Genomic DNA, 25,013 nt, shown 5'->3' with positions numbered 1-25,013 from the left:
CTTCGGAGGAATCAGTCGATGCATGGACTACACAGCCGAAGACCAGGCGGGCGAGTCTCCTCGGCACCAGCTTAAGTGAATATCCCACAGGTGTTGGCCTGCAGACTTTGACAATCGACATAGGTGGCCCAGACCCCCTGTACCTGGGGCAACCTGGGGATCTAACAGTCACGAGGACAGTTTTCCCTTCAGTGTGGATAATATCTAACAGGAAGTGGATGTTGGAGTGTTTGCAATAAAGCAGAACCTGAGTATCTGTCACATGATGACACACACCTCCAACAGCCGTGTCCTGTAATGGCCCCCTCACCACACTTTGTACACCTCTGGAATAGCAGGAACCTGCAATATTCCACCTCTGGCTGTAGTATCAGAGCCGGAACATAGCCAGGAAGATGTCTGTGTGACCAGGGTGTGAAATGTGCCACTCATTTCTCTAATTATCTGATTGCAATATGTGTCATTGCGTGAATTCCTACACAGTTTCTTCCGTGGATTACATACACGGGCAATAAAAATGATGCGTCAATTTGGCTTGTGCCGGCATATTTAGTAGGTGACGTTTTAAACGACTCCATTACAGTACAAGAGGGATGGTTTACAATGTGAGGAAATGACGTAGCAATGTTGTGAATTGCTAATAAGATTGCGCGCACACACACCGGACCCACTGCACTGACCATCTTCTCAGGAGTTCACTGAAACCGACACATTCATGTCCTCATACTTTTGGACTCAGTAAGTTTGCAGCTTTGCATCGCTTCCATGTTGAATAACAGATGTAGCTTTGGCTAGCTTTAAGGTGTATTCGCTAGCTAGCTAGCTAGCCAGCTAGCTCGCTGACGACGCCCCCACAATGTTGGTTTGTTAAAACATGAAAAATAATTACCATTATATGTTTTCCTTGCGAGGTGAGATCGTAGCTGAGGTCGATGATGACCGCAACTTGGCAAAATCTTCCGTCTGGGCGATCTTTTGCTGCACGGATAAGAACACAACATGTTAGCCGTTAGCTCCGTAGCTAGCTTGCTAGCACTTTACCAAGCAATGCACTACACAGGACTTGACACACAATTGCATTAATTGAATACGTTAGCGTCGTCGAGTACAGACACACATTTATATCACGGTTAAAAGTTGTTAAATGCATGTTAATTCGTTCACGGTGTTTAATTTTAATAATGCTTTGCAAAACTCGACGACTTGTAAAAAAAAAAAAAAGTTACCCGAGTAGCCCGAGCTCCATATTTACTTTCTTCAAGATTTGAGTTTCGTAAGAAAGAATTTTGTAACTTGTTCATGTAACAAGTCTTGGTAGGGGGCCAAATTTAGCCTCCATTGACAGCCGGTGTTGTGCTTATTTCTGGGGGGGTCAGTCGGCTCACTTCCGCCCTTTTATAGATGCATTTGCGTTGCATGACAGGCCATCCGTATTTCCTCCACTAAGCAGTTAAAAACCACCATGGACCTCCACAAAATCATCCACGGTGCGTTGCACGAGTTCATCCAGACTTATATTCCCGATGCAGACCTCAGGTAAGTGCAGTCCACTTTTTATCGCTCCATTTTAAACGCGTGCTCTTGTCAGTGCCAATTAAGACTATAACTTCCCGGGTGTGATTGAACGCAGCATGCTGGATGACGTCCTTCTCTCCTACATCACCGGAGTTCTGGAAGATTTGGGCTCCCAGCAGAGTGTGGAGGAGAACTTTGACGTGGAGGTCTTTGCCGAGATGCTGGAGGCATACATTCCAGGATTTGCAGAAATTGACAGGTAATACTACTACTACTTTTGTACTTTCTGGTAATATTTTGCTGTTTTTGGCTACTTCATATAGAATGATTTTCAGGAAAAAATTATAAAATTTGGCCTCTCGCCCAAAGACAGCTGGGATAGGCTCCAGCATGCCCGCAACCCTTGTGAGGATAAGCGGTACAGACAATGGATGGATAGTATAATGATGTGGATAATTGTGTAATATTGAGACATAAGTATACAAATATGAAGTACACAAGTATACCAGGTAGCAAGTAGCTGACAGTGTCACATAGTACTCTTTAGAAGTCGAGAAAAATGAATGTTTTCATGTTGCAGCGTCAAAGTCTGCGAAATGATGTTCAGCCTGGCGTCCACGCTCGCCACAGCGAGAACCTCAGGTACCGTTTGTGTGATGTTTTCCGTCTTTGTGTGACTTACACGGCTACTGATGGCGTGTTCGCGTTTGCCCTAGCGGATGGAGGAAACGGCGCGCCAAAGTCAGAGGACAGCTCACCCAAACTCACCTCAGACCTACCAAGCGGCCCTCCACCCGGCAGTGACATGCAGTGCCTACAAACACAGACAGAGGGCGCCACAGCCAAGGTAATGCTTCGCTTGCCGGGAAGCGGTCCAAAGGAAGAAGCATGATTCCCGTGTGCGTTTGCAGCTGCCGGCGTCAGAGTGGGAATCTCAGGAGCAGCACCTCCTGGAGATGTTCCCCAAGTGCAGCTTGTCCGAGACCCGCAGCGCCCTGTCTATTGCCAAAGGAGACATGGAGGAAGCTGTTCGCCTTATCATCGAGGGAGATGTCCAACTCAGCCCCTCTCCACTTAACGTATTCTTGTGTTTGCTTTGTCTACACGACGACCACATTAAGATTGTTTATCGAAATAACCTGACCTTTTTTGTGGCTGAAGGTCAATCAGGGGAAGAATATCTCCTCAGTGGCAGACCAGAAACTGAAAGAGAGCATCTTGGAGAAGTGAGTGAGAAGGATAATATCCAAAGGGGGCAAGAATGGCCGACTTTGGATCGAGTCTGTGGTGGTAAAAAAAAAAAAGTGGTTGCTGGCGTATTTCCTGTGTGGTGTCATAGCTGTATTTATTAATACAGTGAATACAATCGTGGAATAATAGATACAGTATTGTCACTGCACAACAAACATATCAGTATTGTATATATGTCATATATCCAGGAAACCCAGAAAACATAATATACAAATATTTTTTTATTAAAAAATGAAATATATTTTTATGCTTTATACAACTGAAACTACAAATAAATTGTTATAAATATTTATTTAAATTAAAAACTGACACAATCAAGCGATTAAATATTTCTATTGTGTATATTTTACATATGAAATAAAGCCAATGTAGGAGAAAAATTATATTAAAATATTTTAATTGATTTAATAATTATTATAATTATAGCTAATGTTATATTATGTATCTGAAAACGCAAAAGAAAAAAATCAGTACTCAACATAAAAAATTAAAATGTAAAAAATACAAAAAAAATCAGAAAGTTAAAACATCGTTTAAAATATGTTTTCGATTACAAATTGACAATGCTGATATTAAAAAAAAGTCTGATCCATCGGCGGATTTGTTTGGATTTATTTTCGGGTTATGTCCTGTCATGGTCTTGTTGCTAGGCAGAATTCGCCTGCCAAGCCGGATGACTGGTGCTTTGTATGAAATCTAAACCAGCCCAGCTTTTTGCACCAGAGCGCCACCTGCTGTTCACACCCGCCTCCGTCTCTGCAGGTACATGCTGGTGGACCGGGAGGAGGACAAGAAAACCCATCGACCCGTCGCCCCCAAAGACGTAAGTCCTTATGGTCACGGTCACGTGACTTACACGCGCCTCACTCTTGTCGTCCGACCCCGCAGGCTCCCAAAAAGCTTGTCCGTTACCATGGCAACCAGGTGGTGACCACCAAGGGCGAACGCTACCAGGTGGTGAAGAAGAACGAGACGGACGATATGAAGAAGACGTACGTCAACCTCAAGCCGGCTCGGAAATATCGATTTCATTGATGACGAGCGAAAACGCTTGCGAGTATTGTGACTCATCTCGTTTACGTCTTGTCTTTTTTTTTTTTTTTGGTCTGGACTAAAGGATGCGAGTGAGTTTGTACTCGATTCAACCATGTATTATTATTATTATTATTATGACTTTGTGTTACATTTCTGATGTTATTTTGTACTCTCACAAACTTCCATGGATTCATGCGTTAAAATGAATTCTAGTGGTGCTTTATAGTTGCTGTTTTTAAGTCTCACCTGCTTGTACATATGATATCAGTGTTTTACTTATTTCATCTTGTGTTGAGAGCTTCGAGTTTGATTCTTCTCTGATGGAGTCGTGAGAAGAATCAAATCAGCTCGTGAGCGGTGGTTTGAGACCGGAGGGTTTATTTATTACAGCTTTTCTATGACCGCATCTCCCTCCCAGGAAAGGACGTTCATGTAAGCCTGACCCCCTTCCAAAAAGTACCATTTTTATCACGTATTTATGATATCATGCTTCAAATGGCAGTCTCGGGTATGTGCTGTGACCAAGTGGTCCTCATTGGGTCATTCATTTGTATTTTTGGCTGAATTATTTTGGTGTGATTGGTCATTTTATTCCTAAGATATGTATATATTTTTATTTGATATTTTGGAGTGCACTGTAGGCCATCATGCTGGAGATGTATTGTTACTTTGACCGATGTAACGGTGTTACTGTAAAGCAGGGGTGCGCAACCTGCGGCCCCCGGGGCCATCTGTGGCCCGCGGGAGCGTTTCATCTGGCCCACCATGCAATTGGAAAACCAAATAAAACCTCAAAAATGGACTTTGTATCTTTGCACAAAAGTTAGTATGTCCCTCAAAGGACAACTAAAATGGCGACTGACAGGACAAAGGTTCCCCACCCCTGCAAAAAAAACATGAAATGGCGATTGACTGAAGTTGTGACCTTTTTGCTTTGACAAAAAAAAACGCACAATTTATAGTAAATACTAATTTTCTAGACGACTATGCTCATGTTTGATTTTTTTTTTATTTATGTTAGCGAATGTTGTAGCTTCTCTCATGTTTTGCAAATATATATTCATGAATCAGCAGTATTTTGTGCTTGAATACGGCCTATTATGGGCTGTCCAAAGTGCAGGTACAGATGGCTATAGGGGTGTTATTGCATGTCTACAGGGCTCTAATGGTGATGATATAAAGCATATTCAGGTGGTAAAAGGTTTTCCTATGCTCTATGAGAAGATTCCTTGCATGAAGAAGGAATTCTACTCTGCATGAATTGACTTGGGGTGTTGAACCAATTCATAATTTTTTACTCTGCATTACTCTGCATAATAATGTACTGACGCCACCATGCAAATATTATTTACTTGGAGAAGCAAAAGCACACAAAAGTTCATCCATCCAGTAAATAAAGCCCCGTTTATTTCACATTATGAACAACACCTAATTCCAAATACTGTAGCGTCTATTTGTGTTCTAAGAAATGTTTCTTTGGATTTTTTTATAACAATTTTTTATTTGATTGGAATAATGAAGAACACGGTTGCACTGCAACAATCAAAAGTTTAGACACACTTCCCATGCTATTATATGGGAAGGGGGGGGGGGTCCAAGCCTTTGACAGGTGTTGTACCTCACACTCCAAACCATTAGGGGCAGTCATGAGTCAGAATAGTCAAACAGTAAACAACTCCCCTCTTTTTGGCTTTTTTTCATGTAAGTAGACTCAGACAGTTCCAAGAGTGATTCCAAGTCAAAGCGGGGTCGGTGCTGTCCCGTTCATCATGACGACGTGTGTCGCTTTCGACAGATATGTGCTCTAAGAACAAAGCCGAGATGTTTCCTCTGGCGTTTTTGGCACGTTAGCATGCAAAAGAAACAGCATCTCACGACATGCTCCCTCTTGAGGGTGAAGATGCGGTCCTGCGGAAGTACCGGGACAGGAAGACATGTCCACTCTTACTCTGTTCCGACACTGCTTAGAGCGGTAATTCATCCAATAAAATCCTAATTAAGAACACAAACAGCCCTCATATACACTCCTGATCAAAATGGTTGAAAAATTGCAAGGATTTTGCACTGTTGCATCTTAAGAAGGTTTTAAGTAGATCTTTATTGTAAAATTAAAATTAAAATTAAAATTAAAATTAAAATTAAAATTAAAATTAAAATTAAAATTAAAATTAAAATTAAAATTAAAATTAAAATTAAAATTAAAATTAAAATTAAAATTAAAATTAAAATTAAAATTAAAATTAAAATTAAAATTATTTTTGTATATATTTTATTTTATATATATTTTTTAAAGTAGATCTTTAAAATGCCAAAAGAATGGGCTTCAGGTTGCGCAGGGGCGTCAAGCGGCAGCCAGCTATGTGAAGATGCCCGTTTTGAATCTCTACTTAGAACCTCCTTAACATGCAACACTGCAAAATGTACATTGTTATAATTTTTCAACTTAAAATTTAGATCAGGAGTGTATTATTTTTTTTAATAATACCACCTGTTGGTACATCCTTCCCAACCACACAATGATGATGATGATGAATTAGTTTCCAATCTACCTGGATAATACTGGTTGTGAACATCAAAGTGGTCCATCGTGTACTCAAGGTTCACGTTGCTTCCATTTCTCCAATAAGCGACTGGGCTAACTGAGGTGGATCTGGAAGGGCGTTCATCCAACATGAGAATTTCGGAGGATTTTGTACCAAAAGTGACGCACCAATCATTTTAAATCCAGCGGAACCTTGATTTACTCTCAATTTGTGGTTTTCGCCAAACTTTTAGAGTTGGGAAACTACAGACAGATTCCCCTCCCAAATTGTCATGAGATGACCCCTCACTGGTCACAATGTTAACACACATCAAGCGTCTTTGTCGTCTACTTGGTTTTTAATGAGGCTCAGCGCTAATGTGCAAAAGCTAGCAGCCAGGCTGTGCTAACACTCCTTACCCCCCCCTCCCTTCCCATGACGTCCTTCATTAGTGGCTCTTCCAAACTTCTCACATTCGGAGAAGAAAATGAGTCATATAAATAATATCTAAAAAAAAAAAAAAAACCTGTTCAAGTACGGTAAACTCCCATGAGATTTGCAAAAAGATAATCATGGCACTCGGAGAGGTGCGATGGTTTTCAAGATGGCCGCTTATTGCAATGCAGCGATACAGTCCAAAGTCTCACACACACACACACACACAGTTTTAAGTGTCAGACCCTGTTTGAGAATCTTCGTATCGTCCCCTGATCATCATTTTGAGCAAAGGTCCAACCTGGAGAAACAGAAGTAGAACATGACTTTGTTTCCCAGCCCTAAAAATAAAAGCCTAAGTGGGTCGCAAGGGGAGAGTCGGTCGACCGCGGGGATTTCATTCGCGACAGGTGACCTCATTCGATGTCCTGGAAGCATGCGGTCTAACCGGTAGCGCAGCGGCGGAGCCCACGTGTGCTATCGCCACCAGGGAATCTAACGTGCTTACCTCTCGAGGGTCGCCGAGCGCTTCTCCCAGCATCTTCTCGATGTTCCTCATAATGGCCACCTTCTGGTGGGCTCGCAGTGGGTACTCTATCCTCTTGGGCGTGGGCGCACCCTGCAGACAGGGGAAAAACTCAGTGTGGCTGTAGGCAACCTGTGACCACAAGAAGAGCATGTGCCCGAATACAGTGCACCGTACTCGGCCAAGGAATTTGGCTCCTCCCCCTCGATACCCTAGTGATGTCATATTTGGAAGTCATCTGCATCGGTTTGATGTATCTCTAATAAATATGCTAACGGGGGAGAAGAAAAGGAGTAAAGATGCATACTTTGTACCAAAAGTTGACCGTTATCGTCACTCCACCGTTCAGCAGGGATTCTATGTGATGCCACCTGAGAGAGAAATGAGAAATATTGATGAGAAAACGTCGAAACATACAGTATGTACAGTATAGAACATATATTTAACACACACACTATTCTATGCTTATAATTTCCTTTGAATTATTTGTCTAATTTTATCTGTAATTTTATGTTTTTTCAGAAGCACTTTAAACATCATAATTTTACTTTTTTTTACTAAATAAGACATCCGACTTGAAAGTCATGTTGCCTGCAGTTTGTATGTTAAAAGTTGAAAGACTTAGAAAGCAACTGGCGGGCCGGATTCAAACACTTGGTGGGCCGCATTTGGCCCCCGGGCCGTAGTTTGCTCACCCCTGATATACAAGTTATATTTATATAAATGCTTACCAATACATAGGGATGTAGAGTACGTCTCCTGGGCCAACGACCGCCTCGTAGCCGAGCACATTTTTAAAATTGGGAAACCTGTCATAGTCGGGGTGATCGAAGTTGACCTAGAAATGACAAAGTATGAAATAACATAACATGTTTAAGTCCTTAAAGTCATATTTCATCTTCAACAACAGCCTGCTTCACTTAGACGTTCTGCAAAATGGCCACACAGTCGACATAAGCGGCAATATGATTCACCTGGTGCTCTCTGCAGTTGAGTAATAAGTGACAGCGGCTTACCTGACTCTGTCTGTCGCAGGGGTGGTGCACGGGGAACGGATAGAGGCACTCAAACTGGTCGGGAGGGAAGAGGATGCACCGCTTGTGGCCTTTGATTTGTGCAAAGAAGTTCTGCTGCTCGTCGTAATGCGCCGGCGTCACGTTACCTACGTGGGGCGGACGTTCATGATGACGGTAAAACCACAAACGGTGCCAGAAGGGGGAACGCCGCCGCGTACCTTCCATGCCGATGAGGAGGAGGTTGGACGTCAGCTGGCCCCAGTTCCTCTTGGCCTGCTGCTTGTTGATCCAGTTCCAGTTGAAACCCAGGAAGTCGACCACGATCTTCTTCCCCACCGTGTCGTTTAAGGTCTGCTGAAGGTAAACCCTGCGCGACACAACAGCAGCACTCATAGACTCGGCACTCAGATGGCGCTATCTACACCCACACAAAAGCGCAGCATAACCCATAATTACGCGCACCTTTCTATAAAACTATTTATAATATTTATAATATTATATATAGTATATATATATATTATAGTATAATATTATAAATATTATAATTCTCTCAAATGTTTAGGCTATACAACTTTAGTCTCTCAAATTTCAGAAAAAAAATATGACACTAAATAAAACATAAATAATGCTGTCAATATATAATAAACGAAAATAAAAAATAAAAAATAAAAAATAAAAAATAAAAAATAAAAAATAAAAAATAAAAAATAAAAAATAAAAAATAAAAAATAAAAAATATTACAAGATGTTGAAGGACTTCATAACATGAGGATGAAGTAGAAGCCTTCCTGCCACACACACCTGCAGCACCCGCAGACGTACATCCTCCACAAATCCACCCTACCTGTCCTCCCCTCCCCTCTGCTGCGTCTCGTGCATCTTCTCCACAAATTCCGAGAATTTCATCTCCGTACGTCGGGACTTGGGGACAAAGTTGTCCACGTTGGCCATCTTCTTCTCGTCGTAGTAAAGGAACTTGTGCTTCTCCGCCATGTAGACCGAGAAGTCCCCGTTCCCAATGTTCTCCTGGAGATACGCGATGTCCCATTTGAGCGCCGGATAGACCAGATTCGTATCGGTTAGCACCACCGGCTCCTGGGAAGAAGAAGAGTACACGTCAGCGGCCATTGCAGGAGACTTTCCTGTAACGTGTTCTTGGAATGGTTGTATTATATTTGATATGCTAAAGAATATATCATGGTATATATATAACTATATGGATTTCAGGCCATATCGCCCATCCCTACATGCAATATTTGCATCATTTTCTATAGTATTTCAGCAATATTTGTTATATTGGATGTATTTTCTGTACCCCCCTGGTACAGATGACTGTGCACTAAAGTGAGCCCTAAAACCTCCATGCACACACGGACAGCAGCGTCCGAGGGCTGGTGCTGCAGGCCGCCATTGGACACCCTGGCAACGGGGGCTACGTGACAAAGTGAACGTACGCAGCCATGCGCGCTCCCGCTGCAGTGCACGCGTCTCACGAGCACTTCTCCGCTACAAGGAGGAAGTGAAACCCGGCCTCTCTTCACCAAACGTGCCTTTACAGCGAGCCCAATTAAAAAGGCTTTTTAACGGTGAGCACAATAAACGCTTTGAATTCACTTTCACCAAAGATGTCTGAACAACGGAAAGATGACACACTTCCACTACCGCGCGCGTGGAGGCATCTATGAATGGAATCTGGGAGACTCGAATGTCTGGTATAACATTCAACATCGCTCAATGTCAGCCAAATTCGACAATATTACTCAATAAGACTTGCATTTAACCTGAATTTACGCGGTTTTCCCATACTTGGGCGATAAAACACATTTCGTGTCTTTGAAGTGCAAAGGCACTAGTCTCTGTTCAGAGATGTTTAACAAAGTAAAGATAACGCTATACTAGCTACATGGGGATGTAAACTCCAATGACAGGGTCAACACACAATCTCTCAATGAGAGTCAAATCATTAAATGTTACTCAATAATACTTACAGGTTGATTGCACCCTGTTTTCGCCATGTTTAAGGTGAAAAACGCCTTGTATAAACAGTACATAGGGGCCAGTCGCTTACCAGAGATGTTTTACCAGAGAAAGATTACACATCAGAGTATCTATTATCCTTCTGTGAACTGAATCTCGGCACTCCAATGTCTGATCTAACACTCATTATTTCTCAGCGTGAGCCAAATTCAAAAAGTTTATTTGATAAGACTTGTTCAAAAGCCAAATGTAAATTCATTTTCATATTTGCGCATACCCCGAGGCCATTCACCATTTATTATGAGGACGGCTGTCTATGAGCAATTTAAGCTAGCTAGCATTATGTTTCACTATTTCACCTCACTATAAAATGTTATTTTTAAACCCCAAAAGGCTCAGTTGTTCCACAGATTGCCTCGGGTTGCTTTCGTGTTCTCCCGTTTGCTAAATTAACCATAAAACCATTAATATTATTGTATTTGAGTGACTACATTCCATCACTATTTCTTCACGCCTTTGTGTGCTAACCTTGTCAATGTTAATTGTTGCATGCCTGCTTAATAATAGCAACAAAAAAGTCCCTAAACTATTTGGCTTGTTCATGAAAAATAAACAACTTGTGTATTACACGTTAAGCAATGTTAAGCAATGCAAAGTTACTCGGTCTGCTCGGTGCATGACTCGTCATTATAATGAACCCGCTGACATGGCCAACAAGCTTTGGAAGAGGCTGCATCTGACTTTAACATGGATGGACGCCAGTTTGTCCCTATTAAGCCATCTTAATGGTGATAAACTGGATTAGCTAAACACAGCTCTGGAGATGCATATTAAGGTATTTGAAGGCAGGTGGGGTTGTGTGTCAAGTTCACAGTTGTACATTGTTTTAAGGTCACTTCAGGTGCAGCTTCAACGAGATGAAACAGGACACTAGCACACTTTTGACTGAATCTGCCCCATAAGTGCTATAGAATTGCTGCTTGTGCAACACGAAATCTGAAATAATTATACGTAGCGAGCATGGTTACCTCATTGTTTATTAGCATCTCCGCTCTGGGATCCGTGTGCGAAAGCCTGGGGATCGTCTTGGTGGGGAAAGAATACTTCCGCAGCTGAGACTCGTCCCAAGCCCGGTTTTGGATGCCGGGGAAAGCGGTGGCTCCTTCACTTGCAGCCGGGTCAGCCTCCACGACGGTCGCTGCAGCCATGGTGGTGGTCGTCAACCAGCGCCGATTAGCTTAGTCGGTGCCGTCGTTTTAGCAAACAAAAGCAAGCACAAATGTCTTCCAGTCGCTCCCTCGCAAGGTGATACTCAACCGCGGAGTTATTAAAAACCCTTTCCGATTCAGAATTATTTAAATAAGAAGTCAAAACTCGCACTTAGAGAGGCTTGTTCGCGGGTGTGTTGGGGAGCGAATGGATGTTTACATACTGACAGCTACAATAAAAACCACACAAATTAGAAGTAATAGTTGAGTAAAGTGCTCAACAGCGACACCTAGCGTACTGGCGACACATTAACTCTTTATATCAACCACCAATAGCGTAACATGTACTTTTGGCCGCTAGAGGGGAGTGTTTCACCTTTTTCTTGCATTTCTCAATGCAATTGATTTGAATTAATCTTTTAAATCACAAACTTTTTCTTTGAGACTTGAGTTTTACTGACTCAACAAAGTCTCAATTTACAGTGGTATGAAAAAGTTTGGGCACCCATGATCATTTTCAATATTTTCCTTTCTAAATGACTGGTTGTCAGGATCAGCCATTTCAGATAAATACTCATAAATACTCATACTAATAAACTCTCCCATACAGCATCCCCTTATGAAAGGTGCACTGAATAGTTGAAGGATGCACTGAGTGTATCATAGTTTGTTAGATTGTGCAGGTGTACCTAATAATGTGTCTCGTCCTAAGTTCCAGTAGCCATCTCCAACCTGCACACCATTCCTGAAAGAAAAAAACCGTTATTGTGGTTTTTATCCGCTTCACCTTCATCCAGCAGGGACTTTACTACTTTGGACTCCCTGGTGGGTTCCCATGCTCGCTGTTTCCTGTGCAGATCAGTGAGATGAGCCGAGCTGATCCCTCTGATGCTCCTCTGCCCTGCCATTCTTTGGGGACGGGAGACTGACCACCCCTGTGAGGGGCACCAGCTTTTAGAAGCTTATATCTCAATCCTGCAGCAAACACAAAAGCCGGTGCCTTCTTCTTCTCTTGCTGCTCTTTTTGATTTCCTGATGGCCGTTGAAGGGGTCACTCAGGTACGGAGGATTTGTTAAAAGGCAGATTCCACAGATACTTGTCCGTAGGAGCACGTGATAGTTGTCCTCATCTGCTTTCCCTCACATTCATATTGACCCTCGGCCCTCTAGATGTTGTAGGTCCAGATCCCCTAAGCCTTAAATCCTATTAGTCAGGGATTCTCTCAAGCATTAGAAGTACTTTTTTCCATTTTTTAAACTCATTTCACGATCACTCACTACCTAAGACAAGATTACCATTTTTATTTATTAGTCAAATAAGCCAATTATGAATCCCCCCCAGTTTTGTGCGTAAGAAAAAGCTTTTTTCCGACTCTGCAGATCTCTGTGAGAAAGATTCAGCGTCACATCCCGCACTTCCTCAGCGCTGTCGTCTCTTTCTCCCGCCACCTTGCAGTCAAGTGTGTTTGCAAATGAAATGTGGCAGGGTCCGGCCCGGGAGATGGAGGTTCAGACCCCCGGGTCGGAGGTCGCGTCACTTGCTGGGTGGGGGGAAATGTTTGTGCGTCCGAGTGCTGGTCGGCATTTTCCTTCAGAAACAGGAATAACGTGAAGAGAAGGTTATTATTTGGTTGTGGATGAAAGTGGATCTAGTGGGGATTTTGCATTAGGGGCAGGAGGAGCAGTGCCCCGCTAGTGGTTTTGAGTGTCTTAGCTTCGTTACTTTGATGTGTTTTATTTTGAATACCATCATCTTTTTCATCCTCTTCCACCTTTTGTGAATATTTTTTGAAAATAATTGTGCTCAAGTTCCACCTAGCAACAAGAGGCTGCAAAAAGGCTGCCTACCTCGAACAACAATTTTTAACATTTTTTTTAATGTGACATTTCAAAAACGTTTTGTAAAAACCTTGCCTGTTTGACTCTTCTGTTTTAAAAAAAGACTCAAATTTTATTGACTTACTTGTCCTCGATGTAGACTCAACTTTCACTGACTTACGTAGTCAACAAAGACTCCATTTTAACTGCCTCAAGGGTGCTCGATATTTCCTACTCTTATTTGTCTGCATGTTTGTCACCCACCCCTTTCCACCCCTCCCGACCCTTCTTAAAACATGACTGAGATTCATCGAGATCTATCAGCCATTTCTAAAGCTTCGGGACTCCAGCCAACCACGGTCAGAGCCATCATCCACAAATTCCAAAACCAACCAAAATGACTCCAAGAGCGCAGCGACGAGGTCACAAAAGACCCCACAACAACATCCAAAGAAGTGCAGGCCTCGTCAGCATGTCTCCACCATAAGCAAGACGCTGGGCAAAACGGCCTGCATGGCATGGCAGAGTTCCAAGACCAAAACCACTGATGAACCAAAAGAACATTAAAGCTCGTCTCAATTTAGCCAGAAAACATCTTGATGATCCCCAAGACCTTTGGGAAAATACTCTGTGGTCTGACCAGACAAAGTTGAACTTTTTGGAAGGTGTGTGTCCCGTTCCATATGGCCTAAAAGTAACGCCACATTTCAGAAAAGGAACATCGTAGCAACAGTAAAACGTGGTGGTGGTAGTGCGGCGGTCTGCGCTGTTTTGACTTGCTGTGGTAAATGGAAGCATGAATTGATGTGAAGGAGAACGTCCAGCCGTCTGTTGGTGGCATGGAGCTGAAAGCAACTTGGGTTGTGCAGCAGGATCTGAATGGCTGAAGAAAAACCAAATGAAGACTTTGGAGCGGCCGAGTCAAAGTCCTGACCTGAGTCCGACTGAGATGGTTCATGATGGAAAAGCCTCCAATGAGGCTGAATGACAACAATTCTGCAAAATTCCCCCATAGCGCTGGAAGAGACTCATTGCAAGTTAGCACAAACGCTTGATTGCAGTTGTTGCTGCTATGGGTGGCTCAAGCACTTATTATTATTGCAAATGTTCTTTTTGTGTGTAGTTGTCATTGACTAATATTAGAATTAGTTTGAAATGTGACAAACATGCAAACAAATAAGAAAGCAGGAAGAGGTCAAAAACCTTTTTTACTGTATATTTGTATAGATTTCTCATCATCCAGATGCACAGACCCCTCCCCCCCACCCCCAATTAATTAGCTTTCCACGTTCATCTTCCCAACCCCATCTGAACTGCAAAGCTCCCAAATTCCATCAAATGTCTGGAATGCCCGCTCTCTGCTCGGTGAGAAGCGCCATGCTGGGCCGAGCCTGCGTGGGGTCACCAGAGAAGGGGGGGGGGGCTTTTCACGATCATTATTTGCTAACTAAGATGTCAACAAGGTGTTTCCTTGACACATTATTGAGCAAAAGGAGGAAGGTGCAGAAATGAATCCCACCACCAAACCCTCTAATCTCCTTTTTCACAGCCCATCTGGGCTGAAGGACCCGGGCCTCGGCTCGCCGTGCGCCAACCCGCCCGGGCCTTGGCAGGTGGGACGAGCCCCCTGGCAAAGCATGTGTTTATAAAAGCCACTTGTTTGGGCACAATACTTGAACTAACTTCTTTTCAGCCAACAGTGTGAATCCGTGTAAAGCCTTTTCCCAAAGTCCTTTGCAAGGCGACAGTCCTTTGAGAGCGCAGGAGAAGGGATTACCTTCCTGGACGGCGCTGCATTTCCGAGAGAGCTGATTAGCTCCGCATTCATTGTTAAATGGAGCAAAGGAAGGCCCTGGAGGAGGGAAAGGACCCAAGTGGGAATAAAACAGCCGCAGGAAGCCTTGCTCCGGCAACCTCAAGTTTTCCCAACATTTCCCCCCCCCACCTCAGCCACTCCAAAAAGGAGATTAGCATACAAAATTAGAGGCGGGATGATTTTTTTTTTTAACTTGCCTCATGCCCTCCACCCCCGGGCTACGACTCTGTCTGGACAAATTAATTAAACTCGTATTAAACAGTAAAGAAACTTGTGGAGTTTCTTTGAGGATTAGCGTGACAAGAGGGCGGGATTTGTCCGGGAGAAATTGAGAAAGGCTCGAAAAGAGAGTCCTGAAGAGTTTTCTTTTCTTCCCGATACAACCCTCCGCCCCCGGGCAGGGTCCCCCACCCTGGCGTGAAGCGTTTCATTGGAAGCATAGTCAACGATACCGGGAAGGATTTATTTGTTTATTCTTTCGTAGCATCCTTATCCAAAACAACCGCTAACAATACGACTAGGTGTGCAATAAATTAACAATGTACATACAAAGTGCTTCATCTTATATACCTTATATACATTTAAATACATCAAGAGGGCAGACAAATGCGTTTATGATGGGAATTTTGTTGGAAAATTTTGCAAAAAATAAGATTTTTAACCGGTCGGGAGAATCTCTGATGTGTTCTGAACTCCTGCTTCCATCCATAGTGAGCAGATTAATGCTAGACTTGTGATTTGGCAGAAGTCTGTATGGAAGTAGCGATCGGTTTTGTGTTTTTTTTTTTTAGATTAGCTGAAATGGAATGAATAGCGCCTCTGCTGGTTGCAGCCAAGTGGTGCACTCCATTTTTTTTAGCGATGAATTACGAATCTCAACACAAAAAAAAATCTGAATTCTGATGGTTCTGAACTGTCACGCACATTAAGCCCAATAATGTCGGAGGTTGTCGTCAGATTCCATCAAGTTGAATGAATAGCGCCTCTGCTGGTTGGAGTCGAGTATTTCGCTAGAATTTGGTCATTTTGTAATCACACAATTTAGCTTGGAATTATTATGACAGCAGTGTTGCTCCTTGCTGATATGAAAATAAATACAATTTTCTGATGGAAAAAGAACCGAATCAGCGACAAGTGTCCGAAAAACGTGGTAGAAAAATAAATCTTAAATACATTTAAACCCTCCAAGCGTTTTTCCATGCTAGGCTCAGTGCTTCTTCCTCAGTCTGAGGGTCTTACGGCGGCCGCCGGCGCTCTCGTTCCTGGCCCTCACCCCTCCCTTCTTCACGCAGTAGAACTTGGTCACGGTCTTCCTGCACTGCTCGCACTTGACGGCGCAGCACCAGTGGAACTTGCAGTTGCAGCTGGACACGGTCTCGGCCTTGCGCTCCTCCACGGCGAGGCCGCACTCGCCGCAAAGCCTCTTGCAGCTGCGCTTCTCCCATTTGCTCAGGTTCTTGCCCTTCTTCACGCACTCGCGGCTTTCGGTGCCCGGCAGGCCCAACGTGCGGTTCTCCAGGCAATAGTCCGGGGAGTCCTCCAGGTGGACCAGCTCCTTGCGGGAGATGGAGCTGAAGGTCTCGGCGATGGCTCCTCGGCTGGCCGCGCTGTTCCCGGCACCGCGGAGGAGATCCACCTTCAGGGCTCGGTGGTACTTCTCCTTCAGGTAGTTGCCCACCTCCCTGAACTCGGGCAGCTGCAGCCAGCAGGTTTGCGTGGTGCAGCTTCCAGACACGCCGTGACATTTGCAGGTCTTTTGCATGGTCCCCTTCACCGCCTGGGAAGGGGAGTCGGGACAAATGGAAGACATTTTCAGCCGGAAATCAGGAAGTCCTATTGGCTAACGAGTGCGGAATATTGGCAAGTGTGGAATATGGCATATCACATCTCTGAATGCGTCTTTTGCATGGAGTAGTCATATTGTACCGGTACCATATTGTGCCAGTTGTACCAGCCTATATTTCTATTTTACTTTATTTAGACATTTTATGCTTAAAAATGCTTAATTTAGGCTAACAATACATAACATTTGCTTAGATATGCATTTTCTTACTTATAATAAAATATGCGGTACTCAATCACGAGGAATCCACGCACTCACAACGAGCTTGTCCACTCATTGGTGTCCCTTACAAAAAAACACTAAAGTCATCACACAGCAACCTAACACTCAAAGGGATACCTGAGAAATATCCAAACATGTACTAATATGAGTTGATTTTTTTTCTTATCTCTTTTCCCATTGGTGCCTGGGGCTGCTGCAATTACATCAGCCTCCCTCTGGGTGCTTCTGGATCTCTCTAGTGGACAGAGGCAGCATTGCAGCACCATCCAGTCCTTTTCTATGTCACTTGTGTTCCAATGAAATGCTTGGGAAAGCTTAAACACATATTGGTACATGTTTGTTTATCTATTAGGTATACCTTTTGAGTGTTAAGTTGCTGTGTGATGACTTGTAAGATGACACTGTGAGATTGAGTGATGACTTTTCAAATGCTCCAAAGTAGGAAGCGATGAGGGACTAATGTACCTCCCATGTTGTTATGAGAAAATAGAACAATTCCTGACGCAGAAAGCACATTTATCCAGATTTGCACCAAAATTGAATGGCGTCGGCCCCGCCCCTACATGAGGTTTGTGTAATGTAAGAAAGATCCAAGTGCGGACTGCAGACATCTTCTTGACTGATGTGTTCCCAACAGAAGAAAACAAAGCACGCCCAAAGAGGAAAAAAAAAGCCCAAAAGGTCAGCGTGTTTGTTTCCTGACTTTACCCCGACACAAAAACATCTGTCCCATGAAAAGAGGGGACGTCCTCTTTCCAAAGTTTCACATCGAGTGCCTTTGTGGGCGCTTGAAGGAATGGGAGTATTTATTTAGCCGCAGTGACAACACCCCAATGGGGGGGTCCCGTGGAGCCGCGCCTGTGAAAAAGACATTTTTCTCCTTTTTTAGACCCATTTTTTTTCTGTTACAATGATGCTCCAGGTGCCGTGGGGGATCCCGGGGTCCACCAAGGCGGCTTTAACAAAGAGCACTTCAGCTGCGCGCCTGTGGTCCCCTCAGACTCCCCCCGAGCCAAACAAAGAGCAACATAAATGTGAGAGAATCAAACTAAACACTTATTTCCAAAACAACATCTCTGGCTCCCCTGGATCTCCAATTAAGCTTCACCGGCGATCCTGCCGATTCCACGGCGGTAAATAGGCTCCTTCTGCTACAGCGAGCACACTGTTATGACTGGGGGCGGGGGCACAGGGGGACGAGTGGCACCTCACTTAAGTGAAAAAGGACGCTTGGGTGGCACACTTGCTGTTAAAGTGTGTTAAGAGTGTGTGTGTGTGGGGGGGTGGGTGTCAAAGAAAAGAAATCAACCTCCACGACTCATCAAAACAAGCCAAGCACTCGGCGCCCCGGTACCTTTCGGCCCGCTTCGTTGTTGTGGAGATTCATGGCCGCCCGAGCATCCTGCCCCGTCTCCAAGGCGTCCACAAACTGTTTAGCGATGGCCTCGCCGAAGCCCACGTTGTCGCTGCAGCCTCCCCACAGCCACCCGTGTCCACCTAGAACGTAGAACGTCAGGAGTGAGGGGGACACGTCACAACCTCAGGTCGAGTTGACCTCCACTTTAGTGCACTCCCAGTTCACAGAAAGATGCAGGCGACTGTACAATGTCATTTCCTCCTATGGGGTCCCTACACCCCCAAAACAGCATTTCTTATCATATCTTGTATATATGGTTTTATTTTCATTTGAACATCAGATTAGTGCATTACATAATCAGCTCATATATATAATATATATATTATATATAATATACAGTACATACACAGTTTACGTATGTATATTGATCATAATACATTTGATTTCAGGTGATTTCAGACATAAAAGGACTACAAAATGTAATTTCTTGTATGTCCTTTCAAATAAAATAATACAATATTATTATAATATAAATATATAAATATAAATAATAAATATAAAATATGAAATAACAAAAAATATTTTTTAGCATATGTTTAAAAAATTGTTCGAAGTGAAACAGGTCATGGTATTTTGTATTATTTTGTATTTTGTATTTGTGTGGTTTTATTATTACACACACGTATATACTCATTTGTAGTATTGATAATAACTTAATTTACTTAAGGTACTCACAGACATAAAATATATATATATTATATATAATATACAGTACATACACACAGTTTATGTATGTACTATATTGATCGTAATACATTTGATTTCAGGTGCTTTAAGACATAAAAGGACTACAAAATGTAATTTCTTGTATGTCCTTTCAAATAAAATAATAAAATATTGTTATAATATAAATATAGAAATATAAATAATAAATATAAAATATGATTTTTTTTTTTTAGCATGTTTTTTTAAAAATTGTGAAACAGGTCATGGTATTTTGTATTTTTTTGTATTTTGTATTCGTGTGGTTTTATTATTACACACACATATATACTCATTTGTATTATTGATAATAACTTAATTTACAGACATAAAAGGACACAAAAATTTTAATTATTTTATAATTTTTTGTGGTTACAGATATGAAAGTATGTACCATTTTATCTTAAAAAGCAGACTAACATATATATTTTTTGATGAATACATTAATTGACATGATTACATTCAAACTGAAATATATTGATATATTTAGTATTTTTGTGCTATTAATATTACATGTATTTTTACATGTCAACGGCTGGACAACGGCGCCTCTGCTGGTTTCAGCCAAGTACTGCACTCTTTCTTGTACCTCGTTGTCCGTTCCTGCTGTCGTCGCATCCGCAGTTGTCGAAATCTCCCAGACTGCAGTTCCTGGTCAGCGTGTACATGACCCCCGCCGAGCTGATGGCGTGCACAAACGCCGTCTCCCGATTGGCTGGTGGTGGCAGAGACGCTGGTTAGATATCTTCCGATGGATGCTCTCCGTTGGAGGCCATGCTTGTTGTGGAACATAGAAGAAGAACCAATAGCCGCGTCTCACCGCTACGCAGGCTGCTGTGCGTGGACAGCTGCAGAGCTCGCTCGGGACAGTTCCAGCGTTCCCACGCAAACTGGTACTTGCACTCCTCGATGCCGCTCTGGGCCCCCGCCGCCACGCTGCTGGAATAGATCAGGTACGCCTGCCGATCATGGAGACAGCTTCTTCATCAGCAACTTTCATTTTCACTTGGTCCACCTCAAGTCATGCTACTGTCATGTCAACACTCTTGTGATGGGTCTTATCTCTGTGTGGAGTTTGCATGTTCTCCCCGTGCATGCGTGGCTTTTCTCCGGGTACTCCGGTTTCCTCCCACATTCCAAAAACATGCTAGGTTAATTAGCCACTCCTAATTGTCCATAGGTATGAATGTGAGTGTGAATGGTTGTTTGTCTATATGTGCCCTATGGATGGATGGATGGATAGAAAGGTAGATGGATGGATGGATGGTTGGATGAGTGGGTGGATGGGTGGTGGATGGATGGTTGGATGAGTGGGTGGATGGGTGGTGGATGGATGGATGGATAGATAGATGGTTGGATGAGTGGGTGGATGGATGGATGGTTGGATGAGTGGGTGGTGGATGGATGGATGGCTGGATGGATGAATGGGTGGTGGATGGATGGGTGGGTGAGTGGTGGGTTGATGGATGGATGGATTTGGGTGGATGTGTGGGTGGATGGATGGGTGGATGGTGGATGGATGGTTGGATGAGTGGGCGGATGGATGGTTGGATGAATGGGTGGATGGATGGATGGATGGATGGATGGATGGTTGGATGGTTGGATGAGTGGGTGGTGGATGGATGGATGGCTGGATGAATGGGTGGATGGGTGGTGGATGGATGGGTGGATGAGTGGTGGGTTGATGGATGGATGATTTGGGTGGATGGGTGGGTGAATGGATGGGTGGATGGATGGGTGGATGAAAATCATACTTGATAAAGGAAACCCCATGCAAGGAGCGGGGTGAGACGAGGAAGGGCAGACTCACATGCCTAGATGCCATGTGAATCAGGTGGTAGGTGTGTGGAGGACTTGACCTAAACATCGTCTACAAACTATTTATTGTTATTGGATAACATTTGAAAATATGTGTTGATATTTTGAAGTTGATTGGGAAGAATGAGCTGGTTCAATTCCTCATGGAAATAACGTAAACATGCTTCAAAAATAGTCTAATATTATCTAATATTACTATTATTAGAGTGAAGCTTGGCTTTTAGTCTGTTCCGATGCTGGTTGCCACCGTGTGAATGATAATAAAACTAATATGTCTCAAGTGGCCGAGGAGAGCACCTCACACACACACACACACACACACACATACACACACACACAGGGCCCGGCTCACTAATGATGACCACCCACTAAAGCAATGGTGCTGCCTGCATTCACACACACACACACACACACACGCCCCCTCCCGTAAGGTCAAGTGTACGCAAGGCAGGTCGGTATTGTACACACAAAAAGGAAGAGGAGAGGGTGTTTTGTGGTGGGGACGGACGTGGACGTGGACGTGGACGTGGACGTGGACGTGGACGTGGACGTGGACGTGGAGGAAGGAGAGATGAAAAGAAAGTTGTCTTACCTTGGGTCCAGTCATCAGGAAATTATTCACTGACCTGGAAAAGGAGACAGATTATTCAGTCAAGAAGCTCAGCGTCCATAACAAATTCCTGGCCTAACATCTCTCATTAGCGCAGGCGGGGGCGTCATGTGTCGCGGTGTCACGGCCCCGCCACACTAAACTGCAGAAGGTTCGCTCCTAAAGGCGCACGTCGGGCTCAGGAGAGCAATATGGATACTATATGGAATGCTAGGGACATGAGAAATGTTGCTGAGATAGGATGTCTGCACTGAAATGTAAACGACAAGGTGATCTTTATTATTATTATTATTATTATTACTATAATAAAGATGTTATTCTGCCCCCATGAGCATGGCATCTCTCTAGCTGATCTATGGAAGCTGCCCCCCCCCACAATGTTTCATATTTCAGTGAAATACTTAATCAATCATCCAAAGTTTCCATCATGGATCTATTCATCACGTGTACCATCAAGACAGCCAACCCTGATTTGACATTTGTTCCTGGTATTGCTAAGCAGCTGACTCCATGTTCTTTACATGACTTGGAACACACTCCATCCATCATACTACATGTTCCTTCCAACATACATGTTCCATCCATCATACTACGTGTTGCATCCATCATACTACATGTTCCATCCAACATGTTCCATCCAACATGTTCCATCCAACATACTACGTGTTGCATCCATCATACTACATGTTCCATCCAACATGTTCCATCCAACATGTTCCATCCAACATACTACATGTCCCATCCATCATACTACATGTTCCATCCAACATGTTCCATCCAACATACTACATGTCCCATCCATCATACTACATGTTCCATCCAACATGTTCCATCCATCATACTACATGTTCCATCCAACATGTTCCATCCAACATACTACATGTCCCATCCATCATACTACATGTTCCATCCAACATGTTCCATCCATCATACTACATGTTCCATCCAACATGTTCCATCCAACATGTTCCATCCAACATACTACATGTCCCATCCATCATACTACATGTTCCATCCAACATGTTCCATCCATCATACTACATGTTCCATCCAACATGTTCCATCCAACATACATGTCCATCCAGCATATGTGTTCCATCCAGCATATGTGTTCCATCCAACATACTACAAGTTCCATCCAACATGTTCCATCCAACATACTACATGTCCCATCCATCATACTACATGTTCCATCCAACATGTTCCATCCATCATACTACATGTTCCATCCAACATGTTCCATCCAACATATGTACATGTTCCATCCAACATGTTCCATCCAACATACATGTCCATCCAGCATACGTGTTCCATCCAACATACTACAAGTTCCATCCAACATGTTCCATCCAACATGTTCCATCCAACATACTACATGTCCCATCCATCATACTACATGTTCCATCCAACATGTTCCATCCATCATACTACATGTTCCATCCAACATGTTCCATCCAACGTACATGTTCCATCCAACATATGTGTTCCATCCAACATGTTCCATCCAACATACATGTCCATCTAGCATACGTGTTCCAGCCAACATACTACATGTTCCATCCAACATGTTCCATCCAACATACATGTTCCATCCAACATGTTCCATTCAACATGTTCCATCCAACATACTACATGTTACATCCAACATATGTGTTCCATCCAACATGTTCCATCCAACATGCATGTCCATCCAGCATACTTGTTCCATCCAACATACTACATGTTCCATCCAACATGTTCCATCCAACATGCATGTCCATCCAGCATACTTGTTCCATCCAACATACTACATGTTCCATCCAACATGTTCCATCCAACATGCATGTCCATCCAGCATACTTGTTCCATCCAACATACTACATGTTCCATCCAACATGTTCCATCCAACATGCATGTCCATCCAGCATACTTGTTCCATCCAACATACTACATGTTCCATCCAACATGTTCCATCCAACATACATGTTCCATCCAACATACATGTTCCATCCAACCTACACGTTCCAACATAAATGTTCCATCCAACATACATGTTCCAACATACATGTTCCATCCATCCATCCATCTCATGTGAAGATGAATGGAATGACTTTCCTTTCATTCCAATGAAACACATTGACGTATTTCCCTGAGACTAAATATATATTTGATATATATATAAAATATATATATTTGGAAGTATTTGTTGCTTATTTTAGTCAATAATTGCATATTATTGAAACAATGAAGAAAAGGTTTGTAAAGTATTTCATTCAATTTGAATTGACTTCCATTCCAATGAAGACTCCTTTTATCCTGATAGTTTTATTGGAAAGATTTGGAAATCTTTCCAACGTTTGCTTTTCATTTCCTCTGCTCTGCTTCCCGACGATCCTTGCATCCCCAATAATGACTTCCACCGCAAACAGCAAACTTCCTAAAGGACGAGAGCACCACCGTGAGGACGAAGACTCACCAGCAGCAGGAGGACCTGAGGAGGTGCACCAGGAGGATGAAGACGTAGAAGCCGACCTGCAAATGCATGAACATCCTGGCAGGAGCGGAGGAGATGGATACTGAGCTCGGAGGAGAACACGCACGGAACTCCACCATGGGGATTGGGGGGGGGGGGGTGGGGGGGGGGGTCTGAAATGGAGCTCCTCTCGTCCCCAACAAGAGATTATCTGCTTAATTAAAGAAACGCCCCCCCCCCTTACGTTGCCCACCAATCCGGAGCATCTCAGCTAGACATGATCAAAAAGGGCACCCTGGGCCTTCCTGCTGCCCCCCCCCCCCCCATCCCACCCCCCCACATTCAGCGAGCAGGGAAGATCTGCCTAATCCTGTAGGAAAAGTGCAACACTGATCCCGGAGTTGTGGGGGGGGGGGGCAAAAAAGTTGTTTTGAGATTTCTAACTTGTCCGGATTGAGGGATTAAGTGGGATTTTTTGATAACAACACAGAATATGTTTGTTCTGCACGAGGAAGGCTTGGTGGGTGTGATGATTCAATCAACCACTAAACGTCATCACATGCATCAAAGACCCCCCCCCCCATAACCCCCCACCCACCCACCCCATGAAAAGAAAACACGCAGAGCTCAAAGGCTGTTTCCCATCGTGATGATCCGCAGGGATTACATTTGCATCCTTAATCCGGACTGCCGATGCTGGATGGAGGCTCTTCCTTCATCCTTCATCCTTCATCCTTCATCCTTCATCCTTCATCCTTCATCCTTCATCCTTCATCTAACCACATAGACCCGCTCCTCATCTTCTTCTTCTTGGGGGCAAATTACCCCCC

General features: G+C 43.5%; 3 protein-coding genes across 5 annotated transcripts; 1 reads left to right on the top strand and 2 right to left on the bottom strand.

Annotated features, from left to right (window-relative positions):
* Positions 1–621: 621 nt before the first annotated feature.
* cuedc2 (CUE domain containing 2) lies at positions 622–4,599 on the top strand. Of its 3 annotated transcripts, none has more exons than XM_058058783.2 (9): positions 622–738; positions 1,451–1,536; positions 1,631–1,774; positions 2,096–2,157; positions 2,232–2,362; positions 2,427–2,594; positions 2,677–2,741; positions 3,529–3,589; positions 3,655–4,599. In XM_058058783.2, exons 2-9 carry the CDS (start codon positions 1,463–1,465, stop codon positions 3,799–3,801), a joined length of 852 nt encoding a protein of 283 aa, XP_057914766.2. In that variant the 5' UTR covers positions 622–738; positions 1,451–1,462; the 3' UTR covers positions 3,802–4,599. The 3 variants fall into 3 exon arrangements, with proteins under 3 accessions (XP_057914766.2, XP_078643491.1, XP_078643490.1); XM_078787365.1 differs by having other exon boundaries at positions 630–738; positions 1,448–1,536; XM_078787364.1 differs by having other exon boundaries at positions 641–738; positions 1,424–1,536.
* A 587-nt stretch (positions 4,600–5,186) lies between these two features.
* Positions 5,187–11,737, bottom strand: hif1an (hypoxia inducible factor 1 subunit alpha inhibitor). Its single transcript, XM_058058466.2, has 8 exons — positions 11,306–11,737; positions 9,145–9,395; positions 8,519–8,667; positions 8,301–8,446; positions 8,016–8,122; positions 7,592–7,655; positions 7,267–7,377; positions 5,187–7,059 (listed from the first exon to the last, which is right to left on the bottom strand). The coding sequence occupies exons 1-8, from the start codon at positions 11,483–11,485 to the stop codon at positions 6,991–6,993; spliced, it is 1,077 nt and encodes a 358-aa protein (XP_057914449.1). The 5' UTR covers positions 11,486–11,737; the 3' UTR covers positions 5,187–6,990.
* A 3,858-nt stretch (positions 11,738–15,595) lies between these two features.
* Positions 15,596–24,328, bottom strand: wnt8b (wingless-type MMTV integration site family, member 8b). Its single transcript, XM_058059280.2, has 6 exons — positions 24,187–24,328; positions 21,714–21,747; positions 20,124–20,262; positions 19,893–20,018; positions 18,539–18,681; positions 15,596–16,896 (listed from the first exon to the last, which is right to left on the bottom strand). The coding sequence occupies exons 1-6, from the start codon at positions 24,321–24,323 to the stop codon at positions 16,327–16,329; spliced, it is 1,149 nt and encodes a 382-aa protein (XP_057915263.2). The 5' UTR covers positions 24,324–24,328; the 3' UTR covers positions 15,596–16,326.
* Positions 24,329–25,013: the final 685 nt, after the last annotated feature.

The sequence above is a fragment of the Doryrhamphus excisus genome, linkage group LG20, assembly GCF_037039965.1.
Source record: "Doryrhamphus excisus strain RoL-2023G ecotype Guam linkage group LG20, RoL_Dexc_Guam_v1.1, whole genome shotgun sequence".
In the NCBI taxonomy this organism is placed as follows: Eukaryota; Metazoa; Chordata; class Actinopteri; order Syngnathiformes; family Syngnathidae; genus Doryrhamphus; species Doryrhamphus excisus.
This window is presented reverse-complemented; position numbering and strand designations above follow the sequence as displayed.